Source organism: Hoplias malabaricus, chromosome 1 (genome assembly GCF_029633855.1).
Source record: "Hoplias malabaricus isolate fHopMal1 chromosome 1, fHopMal1.hap1, whole genome shotgun sequence".
In the NCBI taxonomy this organism is placed as follows: Eukaryota; Metazoa; Chordata; class Actinopteri; order Characiformes; family Erythrinidae; genus Hoplias; species Hoplias malabaricus.
Genome location: NC_089800.1, coordinates 26,221,346 through 26,242,886, shown reverse-complemented (window position 1 = coordinate 26,242,886; position 21,541 = coordinate 26,221,346). Strand labels below are relative to the sequence as shown.

The 21,541-nt window shown below is 37.2% G+C and overlaps 1 protein-coding gene across 4 annotated transcripts in view; it reads right to left on the bottom strand.

The window, feature by feature from the left end:
* Positions 1-21,541, bottom strand: part of stard13b (StAR related lipid transfer domain containing 13b) — a 56,230-nt gene that overhangs the window by 10,802 nt on the left and 23,887 nt on the right. For 3 of the 4 annotated variants that reach the window (XM_066660757.1, XM_066660767.1, XM_066660747.1), the window contains exons 2-4: positions 8,368-8,439; positions 5,102-5,183; positions 859-922 (exon numbers count right to left, since the gene is read on the bottom strand). In XM_066660757.1, the coding sequence (XP_066516854.1) occupies positions 859-922; positions 5,102-5,183; positions 8,368-8,439 (218 nt within the window). Of the gene's footprint in view, positions 1-858; positions 923-5,101; positions 5,184-8,367; positions 8,440-14,644; positions 14,771-21,541 lie in introns of those variants that run through there. The other variant, XM_066660777.1, reaches the window with a different exon arrangement.

The following is a 21,541-nucleotide window of genomic DNA, read 5'->3' as shown; positions in this document are numbered from 1 at the left end:
TAATTAACATATGCAGAAGCCCATGCTCTCACACATACGGCAGGGTGATCCTAACTCTATGTTGAATAGAGTTTGAATAGGTCACAAGCCCAAAAAAATAGAGAAAAATAATAATAATTTATAAATGTTTATGAATAAATATATAATTCTGTAAATAATAATAATCTTTAAATGCTGTTTTTGCTTGTTTTTGATTCATCGCTTTCCTGTTTCAGTTTCCATACTCCTCTATAGAATCTCTTAAAAAATATCTAATGAAAACCAATAACCTCTTATATATACTGAAAAATAAAAAAGGAGTAGATTAAATAGAAATTTATTGAAAGAAATTCTCTCTCAAATGAAATGAACACAAATAGGCCACAAAGAAAAACATTAGATATGTCCCATTAAAATCTACAATAAAAGTGTAGTGTTTCTTTAACCCTTTCATTTAACCCATTATTCCTGGCCTTAAATCCATAAGGAGACACCGGTGATATAAGTAAGGTGATGTAACACAGAAGATCAGTTTCTCCTCAGTGTATTTAGCTCCATTGAGGGCAGGGGTTAACAATGTACAAACAAATCCCTGTCATCTAGAGGCTGGGTCATTCTGCTGAAAGATGTTTAGATGAAAAAAAAAAAACGTATAGAATCACGTTATACAACAGGGAATTCTCAAATATCAGAACAGACTAAAGGGGTTGAAAAGGGCATGTGGATCTGGAATGGAATGTGGGAAAGGGGTAAAATATAGACTCTTCACCTGATAATACCCAGCTAACTTAATGCCCTAGGTGCAACAATGGAATCATTTAATGAGAACAAACTGTTTACTAATCTGAGGATTACACAGATACAAAACTATATACTTACTTTCTTTTTGGGAAGATTCACATCAAGTTTCATAGAGGCACATTTGTTCAATGTGTTCAGCCGCCTGAATTTAAAGAAAAACGAAAGAAAATAAATAAATACAACAATCAGTATATTACACATTGCCTCAGACGTCTCTGAAGGTCTAGCCCAGTATTAGCAGGACATCACTCGTGGTACAATATATATATAATCAACGTGTTTTATAGAAGGTTGTTTTGACTTACACAATTTAATTTGACCTGGAATGCAAAAACTACTTCCTCAACCTTCTTATGGTTCTCATTAGAAATACACCAGCACTGGTGAGGCTGTTTTTAACTCAATCAGAGCTTCTCCATCTGTCCAGACACTAGCTCTGGTAGCAGTAAACCCAATTATAAATGGAAACAGCCCCTCACTCTGCCCTGACTCTCTCTCCAAATGCCAGAGTTTAGTGTGAAACAGTTTCCTTCATGCCTTTAGTTATTCATATGGTTCTTAACAAAACATAATCAGTCCAAATCCTCATGAAGCTTTTACAGCTTTTACAGGGACCATTTCTGTGAGGATCTGATAGCTTAAAGCCAGAACAAAAACTAGTGAGGTCATGTGCTGGCTTTGGAGGATTAGTTCTGGATCACAAACATAATTGTAAGTCTTCCTAATGGTATTGGAAGATCTTTGCATGTGGGCAGAGCATCCTTGGGTGAGACTAGCACAAGCATAACAGGCGCTGGTGCTCACTAAAAACATACCCATGTGATAAAATGTATTAAAATGAAAGGCTACTAAAACCCAAATTACTTTGACTTTGAAGTCATTCCTAATGCATGAACACTACAGTGCAGGACTTCTGCCAGTCTCTTAAGGTAGCTCGGATTTAACTGCACAGTTATGGATAATAATAATAATAGTGTAAAAAGCAATAGAGAACAGGAGTGGGATCAAAGGCTCTGCATCTGACTCACAGGACATGTTTTGCTGGTTCACTGAGCCAATTAAGCATAGGTTACAATTACAGTATTACAATGGCACTCAACAATATTTCTTATAGACAATAAAACAGAGAGAATCGGGAGCCTTGCTCTTGGGCTCTAATAGGGAACGCTGCTTTGGACGTTTATTAAAAGCCACTGAAAACAGTAAAATAGGGCAGCAAACATGGAAAGGTTGACACCACATTCCATGCTCGTGCAAGAAAACCAAGGGAGGCGGGATCTGTGGCATGATAATCATAGCTTTTTTTATGAGTCATTATATTGTGCTTGTGACTGTTTTGTGAGGCCAGACTGCACAAAAAGAGAGGTTAAACTGCATAAGCCACTGAGTTGCACTGTAACAAAGATGAGTTCGTGCATGCAGTCTGCGGCGATACATTTCCAGAGTTAAACTTTAAGGGGAAATGGTTGCGTAACATTCCCGAAAGCTTAAATTAAGGCCAGAACCCTCAGACATTGTTAAAGGCACTAAATCTCCTGTATTGCTTTTGTTGTTCTTTTACAGCGGTGGTATTATTATGTAATTAAAACTAAATTTCTCTGTAAATCTCTGTGAGTTTGTGTTATTATAAAATGCGCATAAATGGCGCTTGCTAATAGCTTGGGTATATTTTGCTCAAAAAAAGGACATAGATTTTAGAATAAATAGTAACTTCTCAGGAAAAGGATAAAGTATTTATAATATTGATGTATATTAAAGCCTCAATATCTCTCTGATGAGTTTTGGAATATTTGTAAACTCTTTATCCATTTTAAAAAGCCAAGAAAATAACGCTAATTTAAAACTTAATCAGACAGGGATGAAACCTTCCCTTGTCCATTGTTTATCTGGCACCTTAACTGGCTTATCAGGCTGCAGATTAGTTACAAGCTTCGCCACACAATGAATAGAGAATGAAATGTAGCAGATTCAGAATCAAAAATTAACTCAGGTCTCATTGAAGCTTGATGTAAACATGAGCCATTACTTAAAGATAGAACAAGCTTCTAATCCTTTATTTACAGAACACCATTAAGGAGATGTTCAGTAAACTCTGCAGTGAAACGCACAGCCCGTTGGAGTTGTTCTCCGGGTTGTTGCTTCCCTGAGGCCTGAGAGAGGAGTGAAAAGTCAGGGTGAATGAAGGGGAGAGGTGGGAGGCACTGCCATTGTTTCCTCACAAGAGTGAGCTGGTTTGGAATTTCGATGAGTTGCTTAAGGGTTGTTTAGAGTCAGAGCAGATTGAGTTGTGGAGAGGGCCGTCTCACTCTCCTGCCCCATGCCTTCCTGCCAGGGCAGTTTCCATGACGACTAGAATCGCCAGAGAGTCGCTTTCATCTCTTGTCAGAGATACATATTCAACTTCTCAACAATAAAGGAAAAGAAAAAGCTAGATTTGATTTGAGGGACATTTTAGATCAATATTATGGCTGCAGTTAAAATTGCAATTATTTATTTAAATAAATTCTATTAGCTCCAAGCCTGTTGTTCTGTCCAAGATCACAAGAATGTCCACGTATTGTAGCCTGAGTCTTGGACACAGTGGCGTATCATACAGACATATGCTGTTATATCCTCACGAATGGGAGGGGCCTAAATGTTTCAGAGCCAGGTGCTGTGGCTGCTTTCCATGAGCTGTGCAAGCCCAGAGTCGGTGTGATGACAGCAGAGCTTCATCCTCATTGACTAGAAGCTCCACTGACACCTTTTTCATTTGTTTATTTTCATTCTAAAATGTAAATCTCCATTATCTCTTTGTAAGACCCAGTATGTATGATAATAATGTCATGATTTTGCAAGATTATAACGTGTCTGTCATCACGACGGGCCGGTGGTGCCGTATAGAGCCAGACGGTGAACAATTTGTGGGGATACATCAAACAAGTCCAGTAAGACATGGTTGTGATGTCACAGCACGAGTGGGTGGTTACTCCTGATTGGTTTAACTCATCTACAAACAGGTCACAAGCTCTGCAGTACCAGGATCAGTTTCCCCTACTTAAAATGTTTGTGATTAAAATTTTAGCTCGAATAATATTTCACTCCACTCACTTACGACCTCTTGTCATTTGTGAGGATTATTGAATAAACATAGAAAAATGAAAAGGATCTGTGTAAGAATGGCATTACTTTAGAAAGCTAATGTATAAGAAATAACAAACTGAATCAAGAAAAACAAAATGGATACATAAAAAATAAAATGCAAAAATATGATGCAAACTGAAGCCAAACAAATATTTCAGTAACACAATGACATTCTGATTTGAAATGAACATGTATTTAATATATTCTTCGTGTCTGGTTATTGTTTATCAGTGGTGATGATCTTTGCTGTCATTCTGGGAACAGATTCTTTTCAGTCCCTTTGGGCCTAAGAGCCACTTTAGCCTCATTCACACCAGTGAAAAATGATAGCTATTGTCTTTTCACATCTGTAGTGTAATATGACTTGATTTTCAGAGCTAAACAGAGCCATACGCAGTGTAATATTTATGTTTTGTAAATGAATGAACAATCATGTTTAACAAACTATAAACTAATAAGATATAAACTCATAAGGTAATCTTTATCTCTTTCATATTGTTGCTGTCAGAACAAAACCTTTTGTCAAATTTTGTATTTATTTATTTTTTTTATATATTTTAACATTTTTTATTCATTGATTATTACTTAATTTAACTATGCCAATTATTAATTTAATTATGGATGGACCAACAGAATGATCTAAAATAAAAAAATCTTGCCATGTTTATTTTATTTTCAAAGTTTATTGTAGATTATTATTACAGTGGACATTATACATTACAATGAAACTGAAACACCTGTCATTTTAGTGTGGGAGGTTTCATGGCTAAATTGGAGCAGCCTGGTGGCCAATCTTCATTAATTGCACATTGCACCAGTAAGACTATGTGCATCCGATGGTTCAAACATTGTATCCTAAAGGTGGTGCCGTGTATCAGGACGAAAATGCACCAATACACACAGCAAGACTGGTGAAAGATTGGTTTGATGAACATGAAAGAGTGAAGTTGAACATCTCCCATGGCCTGCACAGTCACCAGATCTAAATATTATTGAGCCACTTTGGGGTGTTTTGGAGGAGCGAGTCAGGAAACGTTTACCTCCACCATCATCACGTAGTGATGGCACCACTGGCGTATTCCCCACTTTGGGGTGTTTTGGAGGAGCGAGTCAGGAAACGTTTACCTCCACCATCATCACGTAGTGATGGCACCACTGGCGTATTCCTTTAAAGAAGCTAGGGATACAAATTTCTTACCGGCATAAAGGCTCCACCAGGTCCTTATCCAAAAAGTCATGGTCTTTCTTCACAGGAGAGATGTCTATTGGAAACTGGGAATCTATAAAGAAAGAGCCACATTAGAATGTTGTTTTTCATTTCAGTAATGAAGTGTGCCATCCTTGTTTCTTAACACTTTAACATTTATGTATGTAGCACATGTAGCACAAAACAGGGGCACTGTGCTTTTCAAAATCTCCAAAACACATTCTTTCCAAACTAAAAGCCAGGACTGGAAAAGCAGCTCACTTGTTTTGGACCTTCCCTAATGCTAATATAAAAATTAATATGTTTGCCCCAAAAACTGAGCCCGGACTCATAAAGGCATTACGTGTTGTTTGGAATATGGCGCCGTGCTTATGTAATGGTATGAGCAGATCCAGACACTCCTAAAACTAACATTCCATTGGCACAATCAAGTTTTGATTTTCTCTCAAAGGAATGGCGCTGCGTTTCACATTTAAGTGTAACCACATCTTCTGCCACACATTCAGACTCTCTGTGTTCATCTCAGAAACCAATGGAAGAGGACTCAGCTCAGCCCATATATGCTGAAACTAAGATCTGCTTACAGTGAGTCGAGCCGGAATGAACTGTTATGAATCATGGCATGGGCATGTGAGTGTGTGCCAACCTGCCCATCAGACTTATCCAATATGGCATTAGAAAACAGAACAAGCTAGTGAGATATAGTCATGCAGAGCTAAGTGATTCAAAGCTTGGTATTAGCATAACTATTTCATTGATATCACACTGATTCATTGATACTGATATCACTTTCCCACTTCCAATACCAAGAGCAATCCCTCAAGCATCTGCTGATAAACCGAAACAAAATAACCCTAACTCTGATCTAAATTCTGGAGTGGTGTAAACAAATACTGATGGTAGTTCAATTTTTTTGTTGTTGTTGTTGCTTGTGATACAAATAAAATACACTAATCTTAGGGCTGGACAATATGGCAGCAAAATGTATATCACAATATATTTATAACAATATTTACAACAAACAAAAAAACATCTCCATCAAACAAACATATTGGCTTGAAGATATGCCCTTTAATGAACCTTGGTCAGTGGGGTATGTTGTAAATAATGTATACTGAAATTTTGAAAATGTGTTTAAAAATCATATCACTGTTATTGAAACATTTTATATCATAATATATATATATATATATATTGATTTTGAATTATTGTCCAGCCCTAACTAACTTTGAGATATTGATATATTGTTCCATTTGTGATATAATGCTATATTTGTACAACAGTCATTCATTTACAGTATCAAAATATACAACAACAACAATATTTGAAACCACTTTAAATGAAAAAAAGATATTACTGTAAAATAACTTTAAAAATGTAACTGTAAAAGCTTTATTTGTGCTAAATCATTTACATAATCAACTTCAGTTCTGTAGCTAGAGGATATTTTGCCACATAAAAATCAACTCAGATCAAATCTGATCAGACCTTATACACAGGAATGAGCTGACACAGTGTGTATAATTACAACATTATTGTCTACATATTCATACATGTTTTACATGCTTTTCAAATCAATTGCATTTCCAGTCAGCTGTTGAACAAGACTGGAGATGTGGTTCTGAGTTCACCATGCTGCACACAGCCAATGAAAAGGAGGAGAAGAGCGGCAGCAACTATTTCAGTGGTCAGATCCATAACCGCTTTTTATTGGCTGTGGACTTATGGCAGTGATGTCTAAAATCCCCCACCGTCTGCAGCCAATGACCACATACGTTCATATTAATGTGGCTCCAGTGGGAAAAGGCTCCCCACGCCTGACCTAGGGCTTGGAGTTTTCCGCTAATGCGATACACTTAGATGACATCACTTCAGTGTGTGACTTCTGCAGAGGGTGCAGGCTTAATCAGACAAGTATCTTTTGGAGTTACCAGTGTGAAGATCCAAAGATATGGACAGTGATCATTTACAAATTTAGGCAAAGCTGGTGCTGAAATGTGTTATAAATGAATGAAACCCAACATTTAAGCATAAATCACAGCATGTGTCATGAAGTTCTGAGCGGAAGAGGTTTTAAGTGTTTTCTTCCACGCTGAAAAAACAGGATTGTTCCCATGACCTCTGTCTCAGAGCATGCTCCACCGTGGGATGTTTAGATTGTAACTTTAGACTGGAGTCAGTCTCAGTGTGGCACAGTTTATCCTCTTTATATCTGTTTTAACTTTATAGAGATGTCTTTTGTTCCAGGAGCCCATGAGCCACTGTAAAAACCAGGATCTGTGTAATGGTATGAGTCACTGACACATCACACTATAGAGAGAATGAATGGACTAAAAGCAGCCTAACACCCTCAGAGCTACCAGACATCAAAGTGTCTATTAAAACACCAAGTGTCTCCAACTATATCCGAATCTGACCGAGCTGCTCTAAAATTATGCTCCATGTGAGCATGATGACGCCACTCGAAGGTCTGAATGAGCTTAGCATACGAGGAGTCTGTAAAAATAAATATACGTGCAGTTGAAGGGGGAAATATGATGAATTTTAGCCTTCCAGTGATAAATCATTTTAATGTGATAAGCAATGATTGGGGAAGTGCCATTTTTAAAATCCATTCAGTCATATGTTATATGTCCAAATGTTTGTAGACATCTTTTACAATTAGGGAACTTAGTTACTCTAGTCTAGAGGTCTTCAAATCCGGATCTTTGATCCAGGTTCCAGGCCGGGATTTTAAACAGGCTGGCAACATCTAATGTACCTCACTGACAAGGTATAGTGAAATAATGGCTGACCATTTTAAAATCCTGGCCTGGAAGTTGGATGGAAGACCCCAATTTGATGACATCTGCTCTAGTAAAATGCCAAGTATCAACTAGCATTGGGCTTTAAAAAGCATTGTCTGGGATAACCGAGCCTTTGCCACAATGTGGTTAACCCTCCAGCATCAGTACTTAACCTCACTAAAATGTATGTCAATAAATGCCATCAGATCCTTAGGGCCATGTTCCAATAACCATTCGAAAGAATTTCAACAAAAGTCTGAATTCTTACTGCAGCAAAAGATGGGCTAGCATTTTCAGAAGCTAAGTTTGTGGAAGAGTTGTCCACAAACCTCTGGCCATATGGTGTATGTTTGCCATATTACCATATGACATCTTGCTGTATGTTTGCCCCTCTGTGCAGTGCAGATTCACTCGAGTGTGTGATAATGATGCTAAATGATAATTCTATGTTTTTAAATGATGGAGTATTACCTTCAAAGAGCTGAGCGTACTGGGGGAATCCTGCAGCCCGCAGCCAATCACACGCCTCCTTTGCCTCAATCTCTGAAACACAAGAAAGATTTACCCTTTTAAGACCTTTTTAAAAAGAATGCTTCACCTTTTTTCCACTTCTGCTTGCAGTGAGATGACAAAGCTGTTTTCATGAAGCACCTTCTGTTCCCTTGAGAATTAAATTACAGTAAAATCTTTAAGACCATGGTTGACATTAAAGTCAGAGGCAGCAAAGGTTTTCTGTCTTATAGAGGCACGTATAATCACATTTTGCTGAATCATTGTTGGTCACATGGACAGAGACATACCCATTAAATAGAGGCCAGAGGTGTTCTTTAGTAAAGTGTAATGGTTACACACAGGACTTTGATGACCCAGTGAATTGCTCACTCAGTGGTTTAATGGTTCCTCTGTCTGTGCCAGCCCTTTTTTACAGAACCCTTCTTAACAAAGTATGTCTGAAATACAACTTTCTAGAGTTAATTTAACCAACATTTTCCTGGATTAGAGTCAAGGTTTTCAAGGTTTCAAGGTTTTGAGAATTTCTAGGTTTTCATAGTCCTGTTCAAGAACCATTTAGGAAGATGTAATCTGAAGCTACTAATACAGAAAAAACCAGTATGAAAATTATCCAACTCTATAAGAACTATCAGAAATATCTGTCCGATTTCAGTGGGAAAACATTACTTGTAACTTTAGCCTGCCCTGAGTGTGTCCTTAAGAAGCGCTGTCCTTTTGTTGAACAAAGGAAGATTTATCTGAACTATTTTTAGAAATGCCTTTGTGAACGTGGAAAGAGAAGAGACATTACATAACCCCATCTGCTCTGTTTTCTTTTTACTGCATCCATTCTCCTTCACTGTGGGAACGTTGGCCACTTAATCCAGAACTCCAGTGTCTAGTCAGTGAACAGAATTCAAACCACCTTTAATACCCTTTTACTTGATTAGGGAAGGGAAAACAATAGGTAGTCTTTAGGGCTGTGCCATATTGTATCGTTCGCAATAATATCGTCATCATTTTTAAAGTGATTTTTAAAAGCCAACATCATGATATCATGATATTTTAACATGTTTACCTAACTAAATCATGCAATTAGCCATAATATGCCATACGTTCTTTACATGAGTCTATTCTATGCATTACTAAGGTCTACCCCCAGTCACACGATGTTACCCATGAGACATCGGAAGCCTGCGACCACTGCTTTCTGAACTGCAATGTATACAACATAACACACACTGCCCAAAAACTACTGCACAGGTTCAATTTATTTCAAGAGATTTATTTCCTGAAACAAAATCTTTTACATGGGCCACATTTACCTTTAATTTTGTTTCAAATAGTCTAGTATTTGCAGCAAATGAACTGTACCTATTAAATATGTAGTGTGTTCTCTTTAGGATGCGTTAATTATTTTTACATGTCATTTGACCTGTGACACACACAATCATATGATCCAGTCATATAACCATAAGAAATTATATGACACTATTGGTGATTCTTTACATTTGAATTAAAACAATGGCCTAATCTCTAAAATGTGGACAATGAAATGACAGATATATGAGCACACAGCTTTCAGATATGCACATCCAAAACAGAAGATAATTTTTTAGTAAACAGCCCTAAAGCTCAGCCAGTCAGTGATCAAACAGGGCAGCAGCAGATGTTTCTCTTTGCTTAGAAACAATACGACTGTTCAATTACTGAAATATTTATCATACTCCAGGCTCTTACATCTGTAATTTCCATGTAGCAGCAGATATCAAGAAATCATTAACCCATTACTAAAACAGATTGCAATAAAGCAAGTACAATTTAATTTATAAAGTATATGTATAACTTATATAGGCCAAAGCAGCATGAAATAAGTTAACAGAATACAACACTTGGACAGCAAGAAACACTGGCTATGTTGCTCAGGTACCATACATATTTCAATGATGGATGCTAAATAAATAAAACCAATAAATCCCAAAAAAACTATTCATTGTCAAATGAACTTACCCTAAATCTAGCAGATAAATCTTGTAATTATAATGATCTCCAAATAAAACACATTAAAAATAACCCTGTAAGATGCTCTTCTTTTAAAAAAACACCTGCTGTATTACTCTCACCTGACCCAAAGCTATAGGAGTGCTGTTCCAAATCCCTCCTGTCTCCTTCCTCTAAAGAGAAGCAGAGAGACGGGGAGTCCACTCCTTCAGACTCTACATATCCAGTGATACAGACGGTGCACTGGAGTTTAAATATCACAGGGGTCTAAACACAAAAGGTCCTGACCACTTTGCTGTCTTCTACAGCTAGAACCGCCTTTCTACAACAGCAGTGTCACATTTTTGTGTCAGATTTTTCTACGTCATGCACCCCATTCATCAGTGACATTGATAACCTTCATTCAAAAAACCATACTGTCCCCACCCATTCCACAATATTCCATTTCATTCTCTCAGAAAGAGCAATTCATTCAAGAAGGCCATGATCACCAGAGATATCCGAAGCATGCTATTAATATTGATTACTTCTAACTTGAAGCTTGGAGACTGAGTCCATACTTGCGCTTGTAAGTACCAGAAGAGATGATTATGATTTCAATTTAATGAATAGTTTCATCCATCTTCTTGCGCACACACACACTTTAGCAGTCTGAGCTTTCCTTCAGATACTATTCATACATGAGAAGATACCAGTTAACAGACAATCAAGCTTTTAATATTGTATATGTCAGTACATAAGGTTTCAATATTGGTTTCAGTTCATGCTCAAGATTTGAGAACATCTGCACTCTAAAAGTGTCACTGGCCTGTACTCAAGGTTTATATATAAACTGATGCTCAATATTTCAACACTAGTATTTCTTTCAGAAAATAATAAATAAATAAATACTGGTACATTCTCAGAATAAAAACTGTCACTGTTGTGGTACCATCAAGGTACCATGTTATATAGCGATTTTTATTTTACACATTTCGATAATGAAATCTCTCTAATATGCATCTCTCCTACTTGGGAAAAGAGTGTAAGGGATCTTTAGGGAACACAACTGGAATTGAACACCACTGTTGTACCATTAAATGCATATTTCAACTGTTTGTACCTTTATTGACAACTGCGTATCTGTACAGTAACTTTTTACTGTGAGTGTATTATGCTATATATATTAACCAACATACAAAAAAGAGAATCATAACTGTAGATATCTAAGGGTTAAATAGTAAGAACATCACATACAAGCACATTAACTTTATACAATCAGCATGAACTCTTACCTTCCCCACAAGAATAAAAATCAATGGCAAAATATTTTTTCATGTCCTGAGAGCTCACATGTATAAAATATTATATTTGGGTTTCTGAAAAGTTCTCACAGAGACCTGATGGCTTTTTCACATTGATGTGAGGAAATGTTTTTTTGACCTGACATTGGAAGGTAGATTTCGACTGCAAATATTGGCAGAGCAGCGTCCTTGGAGGCGTAAAGGACTCCAGTGGACTGTAACCTACATTTGGTCGGACGTTTGCCAGTGTAGCCACACACCAGAACTGATGGTTAGTAACACCTCCCTCCGCATGGAGACCTTACAGAAAGTGGTTTTGGGTCTTTTTTGAGTAGCACTCAAGCTCTCATGAGTGTTACGGAGGACACTGTTGTTGTTGTTGTTGTTGTACAGTAGCCATGACAGTGATGCCAAAGCAAGCCTTTGTCCCAAAGCCACAGATACAACACATAGAAGCTGAAATCTGAGCTGGGAATTCCACTATGCACCACATTCTGTAACTCAACACCAGGATGCCGTGCATTCACACTAGTTTTCTCATTGTTATTCCTGAGGAGAGACCCAGAATCGCTCCACTCAAGGCACGCTAACCTGTTGTTGTGCCATTCATTGTCCTATATCTTGATTTAGGCCTTGGTGCGTTTTATAACCAAGAGTGTCACGTACAATCCATTTTAGCTGGAAAACAATTGCTTGCCATTAAAAGATTACAGGAAGTTCCTTATGGCTGCTATATCTGTATTACCTGATGACTAACATTTATATTTTATAAGCAAGTGTAAATAAAATGATGAGAAGATTAAGTTTACATACATTACTTTGTGATTATAACCAACACAAAAAAGTGTCATGGTACTCGCTTGTGGAGCAGTTCTTCAGCATGAGAATGTGTGTGAAGGAGTAAGTGACTGAGTGAGTTACAAGTCAGTTCAATTAGGTGCTTTGCATGAACAAAAAAAAATATCCCCAAAAATAATCACGGTTTCATTCTTTCAATAAGAAGAAACAGTCCAGCACATAGCCACACAGTGGGGTCATTCAGTTAGCATCATTAGACTCAGGAACAGGAAACGTTAATAATGTAACCATCACTACATCTAGGGCTGGGCAATATGGCCCTAAAATAATATCACGATATTTCAGTATATTTTGGCGATTACGATATTCTTAAACGATATGAACAAAACACTGAAAATAAATAACAAAGAAAAAAAATACTTTTATTAATTTCCAGAACACAAAAAATAAATGTTATATTAACATCAATTATATTTAATCAATAATATATTTAATTTCTTATTTAAATTAGTATATATAACATTATACGTATTTCAAACATTCAGAAGGAACAACAAATAAATGTGTAAGCATTTGTTTATTTTGTAAACAACATACCAAGGTTCTGGCATTGTAAAAAAAACTATATAGAATATTGATATTTTATTTCCAAAGCACCTCAACATGACTGAAGTCATTTTTCTTTTGGAGCAAATTCTTTGATTCTTTGAAGCAAACATCATGATCAGAATATCACGATTATTATTGCGCACCATACGATATGGCACAGCTCTAACTACATATACTGCAAACATGCCTGTTTGTCTCCTACAATTTCATCACAGTAATGTCTAGAGGGATATTTTCCACCTTTAAAGACTTTAAAGATCCTCTGCACCCCCATCCAACCACAACTTCTGATGTTGTACCTTGAAAGGGAGAAGAAACCTTTAAAGAACCTCAAACACTTTGGAAAGAATTCTTAAGGGTGGTTTGTTTGAAATGTTTGCGTAATGTATACTGAATATTAATAAAATAATATTTATGGTCATAAATAATACTACTGTGAAAGTAATATTAATATATTGCCTTCATCAATATCAATATGATTGTGTTCTTTACACTGAGCTATTAATATATTCCCTTTCATTAAAGTTGCATTAAAACCCGATTCCGTTCCCAAAATTGTTATATTTCATAGAAGGGTCAACATTTTGAAAGATAATATTTCTTTCTATAAAACCTATTTAAAAATGGAAATACTTGTATTAATGTTACACTAAAATGTTACTCACTAAAAATACATTATAGTTGACCTATTACAGAATGCTTTAAGACATTTTTATTCAATATTTCAAGTATTTTTGAAACACCAAGACAAAGCCAACTATATATAGTGATTCCTTAATATGTAAACAGCCTCAGAAATGACTGTATTTCACATATTCACATGTGTAATATTAATTATTTTGCAATATTATTCAGCTTTCTCAGTCATTATGATATATTCTACAGCTCTGTTCATATTTCTACAAATCTCTAATATCTAATATACAGATATTTTTACAGCTACCAACAAATCATTGATGTTAAAGGGTAGTAGCATTATTTTACAGATTATTTTATTGAAAACAGACACTCAAAATTTGCATTGTCATTCAAGACTTTTGAACACTATTGGTTTTCTAATCACAGTATCAGCCAAAGCTATGCTTTTAAATCATGCGTTTTCTTTCCAAAAACAGCAAATCAATGTCATACACGATGTCCTTTAGAGAGTATAGATGGACCGCCACCACGATTGCTGACTGTGGTGTTGTACAAACATATGCGTGGCAGACCACTTCAAAAAGAGCAGCACTTTCCGCTGGTTTTCCACATTAGCTCAACACTATCCGAGACTCTGTCCATTATGTAACTCTACAGAGAATTCAGATTCTGCAAATAGCTGTTTTGCCCTGAGGGGTAACTGTGGAGGAACTGAGGTAAGTCCTGCCAGCAGTCTGATAGATTTAAGACTTCTTTCATACTGCTCACCTTTCACTAACTTTTAGAGCCATAAGTCATACAGCATTCTTTTAACTTCCATAGAAGTGAGAGCTAGGTCTTACCTCACACAGTGAAAATACAAAATTAAACAGATGAAGGATGATGTGAGATGTCATGAATAATCCAAAGAATTAGAAAGAACTTACGAGAGACTTTCATGATTGGTCCATTACGAACAAATCTGCCAATGTCGTTAAAATCTCAGGGAAACTACAGGCTCCTCAGTGAAGAACGTTTAAAGGTTTCTCGCACTCCTGAACTTTCCTTCTTCCTCTTATCTTTCACTCAGCTTTTCGGTTTCCTTCTCTCTCTCTCTCTCTCTCTCTCTCTCTCTCTGTCTCTCTCTCTCTCTCTCTCTCTCACTTCCATCCCCCGCTCCTCCTCTTTCCCCCTGAGGTCATAAATGAACCCCAGCTCCTTCTCCTCCTTCTAAAACTCAAAACCCAGCCCCTCTTTCTCCAGCCCCCTTCTCTTGCTCTCTCTGAAACAGCTCCATCTCACTGGACGCTCTCTCAGCACATTTTTGGCAATGCCCCCCTGGATGAGAGCCAGAGTGGCAGGACATTCACAACCTGGGACTTTCTCTCCTGTTTCCCGCCTTCAACGCAATCCAGCGTCATCCACGTAATCTCCCCTATTCGCTCCTACAGGGTTTCTCCCATTCTCTAATTTTTCATTGAATGACCCCTATTCTTCTGCCTCCAGCTTCTTCCAAAAATACAAAAAGGAAGTTCACTTTTTGAACTCCTGGAAACTACATCATTACTGTTAGGAAAATCCATGTTTTATTGTTTTTGTTATCACTTGAGGACTCAGCAGATGCAGGGTGAACACTTAATAACAGGAATGGGGAAATTCCAGCCTGTGGGCCATAGACTGAAACATATGGACCACAAGATTCAGGCAAAAGTTTTATTGACGGTGTGTTTTGTCTATCAGCTGTGGCACACTAGTCTTTACTCAGCAAACATTGGCAAGTGAAATCCCATTTGTTTTAATGGAATTTGCAGCAATGAACACTTTCCTACTGAGTATATATCCGGTGTGAATAAAAATCATGAGCAAAACCTTGCGCTGAGTCTAAGTTTGGTGAACTGTGACATGCAAACCAATAGTGCTGCTTTTGTGGTGACCTGAAGTGGCAGGGCTCTCTATGGTAGTACTGTGTATCCAAAATGGACGACAACTGTACTCAGATGTAAGAAAAATAGTCTACACTAAATATAAAATTAAACAAACATAAGGCAGATTACTACGCAGTCAATTTCAATATTATATCTATTGTTGTTGAGTTAGCCGCTGCTAGATCGATGGTGTGAATCGCGGTTGATCTGCTGTAGCGACCCCTGATGGGAGGGAGCAGCCGTAAGGAAAAGAAGAAGAAGGAGAAATTGTTGAGTTAGCCACATCGAAATGGACAAGTGTATCACTAACTGTGTTCTATTTTGGCCTAATCTATTTCACAGAAAAACGCAAATAGCAAATGCCCAGCATTACAGAGGACTTTATAAATAACTATTGTTTTTTGTGCAAATAACACATCTGCTTTTCAAATGATCCAATCAGCTGCAAGAACCGTGGCTGCAGTTTCACCCAATAAAACTAATTAGGCCTAGTTTGCAAAAATGAAAGGAGAAGTGAAGGAAAGTAAACAACAAATAACAAAATGTTTCTTTATGGCAGGAGTTAAAAGAAAGCCTGTGATTAATTTGAGGAAAAGCCCTGAAACCCAGTACAACACCAAACGCACAAATTATGCCACTTCACAAGAAACAGCAAGAGCAGAGAAAATTTAGGAGCTCAAGAATTAGTAAAAACTGCACAGTGAGCTTCTTTTCAACATTGTTAAAATGAGTTGGATGCCAAGAGAGAGGCGAGTGACGTGGTGACTTTGAAAAGACTGAGGCTGTATTCTAAAGGCGAGTGTGTGAAGGACTGTATGCTTGCAACTGCCCAAATGCTAGCTCCAGAAATGTGTTAACCTTTTTCATTGGGCCATGTCTGATTCCCCTCAGATAGCACACGAGTGGTTAAGGCCAAAATTTGTAGAACTCATACTGAATTTGTGATGTAGTAAGAGACCAAATTTAGAAACATTTAATACCATCATCACTATGTTTTTATTATGTCCATGTAACATGGCTGCAGTCTGTCACCAGGGACCAGGTATGTAAATATTAATTTGGCACCCAGTGGGAAAAGGGTTTCCCACCCCTGCTTAACTGTTAACCCCTTGACCCAGTAATTGACCTCCTGGGGAGTTCAGTTATTACTCTTCAGGCTTACAATAAATGATCTATAATTTATAGCAGCTACATATAAAATGTATATGTACGTTATGTTGGGAGGAAATATGGTTCCTATCTGCATCTTTAGAAGTATAAGGAACATTTAATTTTTAAGAGTGTATGTTATTTTCTGTTTTTTCATAATGTGTGTATGCTGTGTAAAGCACATTTTACTACTATAACCCTGTCATTTTCCTTCAGCTTTATAATAATAATAAAGTGAAGTAAGTCTGGAGGGGAGAGTGGGGTGTGTTATTTGGGTGAGGGGAAATTAGGGTCAATTTAGGGGAAAGTCTGATAGACCTCAGTTCCAGCAAAGTCTTCAACAGAGGCGGAAAAACACAGGCAGTTTAGAAAAAAACTATAATAAAAGCAGAGGGGAAAAGATGACATCACAGCCAGGCACCAAGCAGCAGCCGTGAATCAGAGCCATCACTGCCAGAGAAGAGCACCCTGTTTAACACAGCTCACTGACCAGCCCACTGACCGGCACTGCATCCACCCCTCAACATGTGGCTTGCCGTGGGCCGAGGCGTTTGGATTTCAACAATACACAGTGGACAAAGGACAGCAGCCAGAGAAATGTCATCAGAAATTCCACTGAAGACAGAGAGACGTCTTTGTTGATTGTTATTGCAACGTGCTAATCTGATCCCACTCTTTACAGAAAATACCGGACATCAAAAGATTGGGGACACTTTGCTCCCTCCTGAAGAGTCACTGTTACATTTTACTTTTAATTAATTAAGTTTTCAATTAATATTTAACATAAAGAAGCCACTTATTAATAATTAGTTTCGATTTTGTTTCACATACATTTCCAAAAACTGCTATAAATAGACAAATATGACATATTATTTTTTTGTTTCTTTTTTACCATAATAATGACATATTTACCAGAACAGCTAAGTAAACTTTGTTTTTTTGGGGGTATTGTATACATTGCAATTGCATACACATAATATTATTCATATACAGTAGGAATTCTACACTTTTAAATATTACAGCAAACTTTCAGACTAAATATCCTACAGGGCGAGTCAAACGTCGCAGGACACCCTTTTATTTCTTTGATATGCTACATAACCACATTCCCATTAGAAAAGCTTGCCTTTGAGCCAATACATCGGTTTTCAAGATGGCGGCCATGTTCCTGGCAAAGCCTAAAAGATAGGCTCCCTCAACCATTACTTGCCGGGGTGTTTAGATAAAAGGGTTTCCTGCGACTTTTGACTCACCCTGTATATATTAACTCTTTACACAATGACACGACATTCCATAAGTGCCCTATTTCAACATCCCATATGCAGAACATTTTCAACGCAAGAGCCTTTTTTCATCACTTCCTGAGCTTAAACAAAACACGATGGTCTGCAAGGGTCATGTTTAGGGATTGAGCTTCCAATGAAAGCTTAGTGACGCACCTAGACTTAATAAAGCACTTCATTTAATGCACTGTCCAATTCAGAAGCAGAATTTAGAAAAACAATACCAGGATGAAGTAGATAAACCACAGGAAATGGCATTTATGCAGTCATTACAGACGTGTGTTTGTTACCCCCTCTTTTACTTCATAGCAGACACATGGTATGAATCAGTGGGACGCTGTTGCTGGATGCCTCTTAGAAAAGTCCTGCCGTGTGTTACTGTAAATTGTGATTGTCTAGATGGAAAACACCTGGACGCCACTCTGGACGTAAAAACAAATGTTCCACTGACTGTCTCACTGCCTGAGGGGACTCTCACTTGACTGACAGCTCTACGAATAGATAAGAGCTTGTTCTTCCTCTCATTCTGTTAATGATTCTACTGAGTCAGAGCAGACAGACGCTACAGTTGAAAAGACCTGGCTGCTAAGATAAGATCTGAGATCTAATGTCAGGGCTTGCTGCATTAAGTGTATGCCACATTAAAATAAGTGTTTGACATCCGACTGCATACTGCCCTAATTTACACTGACACAGGGCTACTGTAAAAACAAAATTACATTGAATAATCTCCTTGAATTCCATTAAAAGTTAGTAATGTTTTTTTTTTCCTTCTCCAGCAAAGTTATAATTTTTCACCTTTATTTATACATTAAAGAAGACAACTGTCTACCAAAGTACTGTACAATAAAATCAAAGACTTTCCTTTAAAAGACAAACAAACCACAAAAAATAAAACAAAGCAGGAATGACAGGACAAGACAGATCAACCTCCCATAAGTCCCGACATACTAAAAACATTCAAATGCCTGAGAAAATAGGTAGGTTTTCAAGCTGGATTTAAAAACGTCTACCATAGGAGACGATCTTATAAAAACAGTGAAAATGTTCTATAATTTATGGGCTGCCACAGTAAAGGCAGGAATGCCTTTTAATCTCAGCCTAGAACGAGGAATAGTTAAAGCAGCTGATTTGAAGCTCTCAGCAATCTAGAAGCAGAAAGTGGGTAAAGGGGATCTAAAATGTAGCTGGGAGCAATGCCATGGAGAGATTTAAATACAACTAACACAACCTTAAACTGTAATCTGTAACTAACTGGTAGCAGTTTTGGAGACACAAGGTTTTGCTCTGACAACAACAGCTTGTTTCAGTTCCTTTGCCATTGGCACAAACTGTTTTGTTGTTAACATATTTTATTTGTGTTGAGAAATTTTGTGCGCTACATTGTTTCAGCTTAATTATCTCATTTTAACAACTCCACAGTTGTCTTACCAAAGTCATATTACAGTCTAAGATCAAGTTTCATTTTTGGGTTCAATGTAAGTTACTCAAAAAAGCTAGCAGCTAAAAATATCTTCCAGTCATTAAACAAACGCCATGCGTCATACGTACAACAGACATGTACCTCCCATTCAACGAAACAAGAGACTGGTAAGTCAGACGTAACAGGCGGCCACATGATGCATGGTCTAAAGGTCAGAAAATGTTGTCTAAACATGTCAGTGGTTAGGTTGAAGGGATTGGCTTGCTTATATGTTTAGCTGCACTGGTGTATTATGAGGTATTGTGTATCTATAGGCCTATATGTATATGTCATATGTCATACGTGCTTGTTTGATTTATGTTCCAGTGAAAAACCTGTAATTTCCATTCTTTTTTTCGGCCGTAAATTGGTATTTTGGTGGGAACTTTTCAAAAGGCCACTATGATGAATGACACCCCACAGTGCAGAGAGGAGGAGCTTGGGTAAACTGGGCAAGTCCACCAGTCTGAACCCAGCTTGAGCCCTAAAGACGAACCGGCAGCACCTATAGTTAATGATGGTTCTAAGACTGCTGTCCAAGCAAAACATGGCTTTATATTAAATGCCCTAGGTCATGGTGACAAAGGTGTGAGAATGCCACTCCATTATTCCTTAGACCAGGCTTTAATTAACCCAAGCACCAGAGCCTGCGGGATCCCTAGTGGGCCGCATCCTCCATACAAAGGTCTAACAGCAGCTCCACTTGGTAATCTGGAGAGATCATGCATCCAGAGCTCTACTGCGCAGCATTTTTGAGCAGAATGTCACACAGGCAGCCGGCCAAGGGAAATTACACTAACTGGAAAATACGCTCACAAAAGCAGCTCTGCAGCTCTAGATACCAGACAATATTCCTCAGTATGACAAAGCAGTAATGGTCAGACCTACTTTAGTAGTGACTTTCCACTGAAATCAGCCGACTGGGATTTAGAATTAATTCTGTCCCTGTGTTAATAGGACATCAGAGTTAAAAAAAACTACCTGTGACCGATAATTGCAGTAACTGAGTGATTTAAGATTACGCTGTATTGATCCGGATGACACTCCCACTGCATACAACGTCACAACTTATCACTGTAAAAATACCCTAAATCTACCACACAGTCATTTCCACTCATTGAAACAGCTCCCTATGGAAATACAGTTGTAGATAATGTTTTTGCATTACACCATTTCCTGCTATATTTGCTTCAACTGTAAGCATTTCATTTGATTGGTTTCTTCGTCATCATTCATAAAGAGTTTATAGAATTTGAAGCAGAACATTTCTGCTTCCTATTTTTATGTAGCACATTGTTCTACCTCCAGTGACTGAGCTGATGCCACACAGGGAAAAAAAATAAAAAACAGTATTTTTCACAAATTATAATTTGGTATTTTTAATTTTTACGGAGGATATGATTTTTTTTACATTCTGAAACTTTCATTTCTATGCACATTTTATTTAACATTTACAGGAAGACAAAAAACAAACAAAAAAATTGTACCATTTTAAAATAGACAACATATATAAATGTTTATAAAATGTTTTAAAAGCCTGTTTATTACTTGGTTATTAATTAGGTTGTAAACACCTTAAAAGTTATTAATAATCCTTTGTAATAGAGACAGTAAACTGAAGCTGACAGGGTTAATGTCGACTGGTGGAGAAGTAAAATCAGTATCCTGCAAAGTCTGAGGTTTAATAGTGTAGATGGCTGTAGGTTCACTATTTGGCAAACAACAGGTCCATGTTTCATTTTCTATCTATGTGTTATAACGGATTATTAATTACTATTAATGTGTTTACAACATAATTAATAACTATTAATTATGCGATTTTACACCATTTATAAACATTTGTAACTGAAGTCTTATACTAAATTGGTACAAAAAAACGGATTCATCCAGTCATTATTCTTTTAGCCAATCTCACTCAGAAACATACCTGGGCACTAAAGTTCAAGGCTATTAGACTTTGACACATTCTCTGCCTCCAATTATATTTGTCCATTGTCCATATACTCACAAGGTTATTGTAAAAAA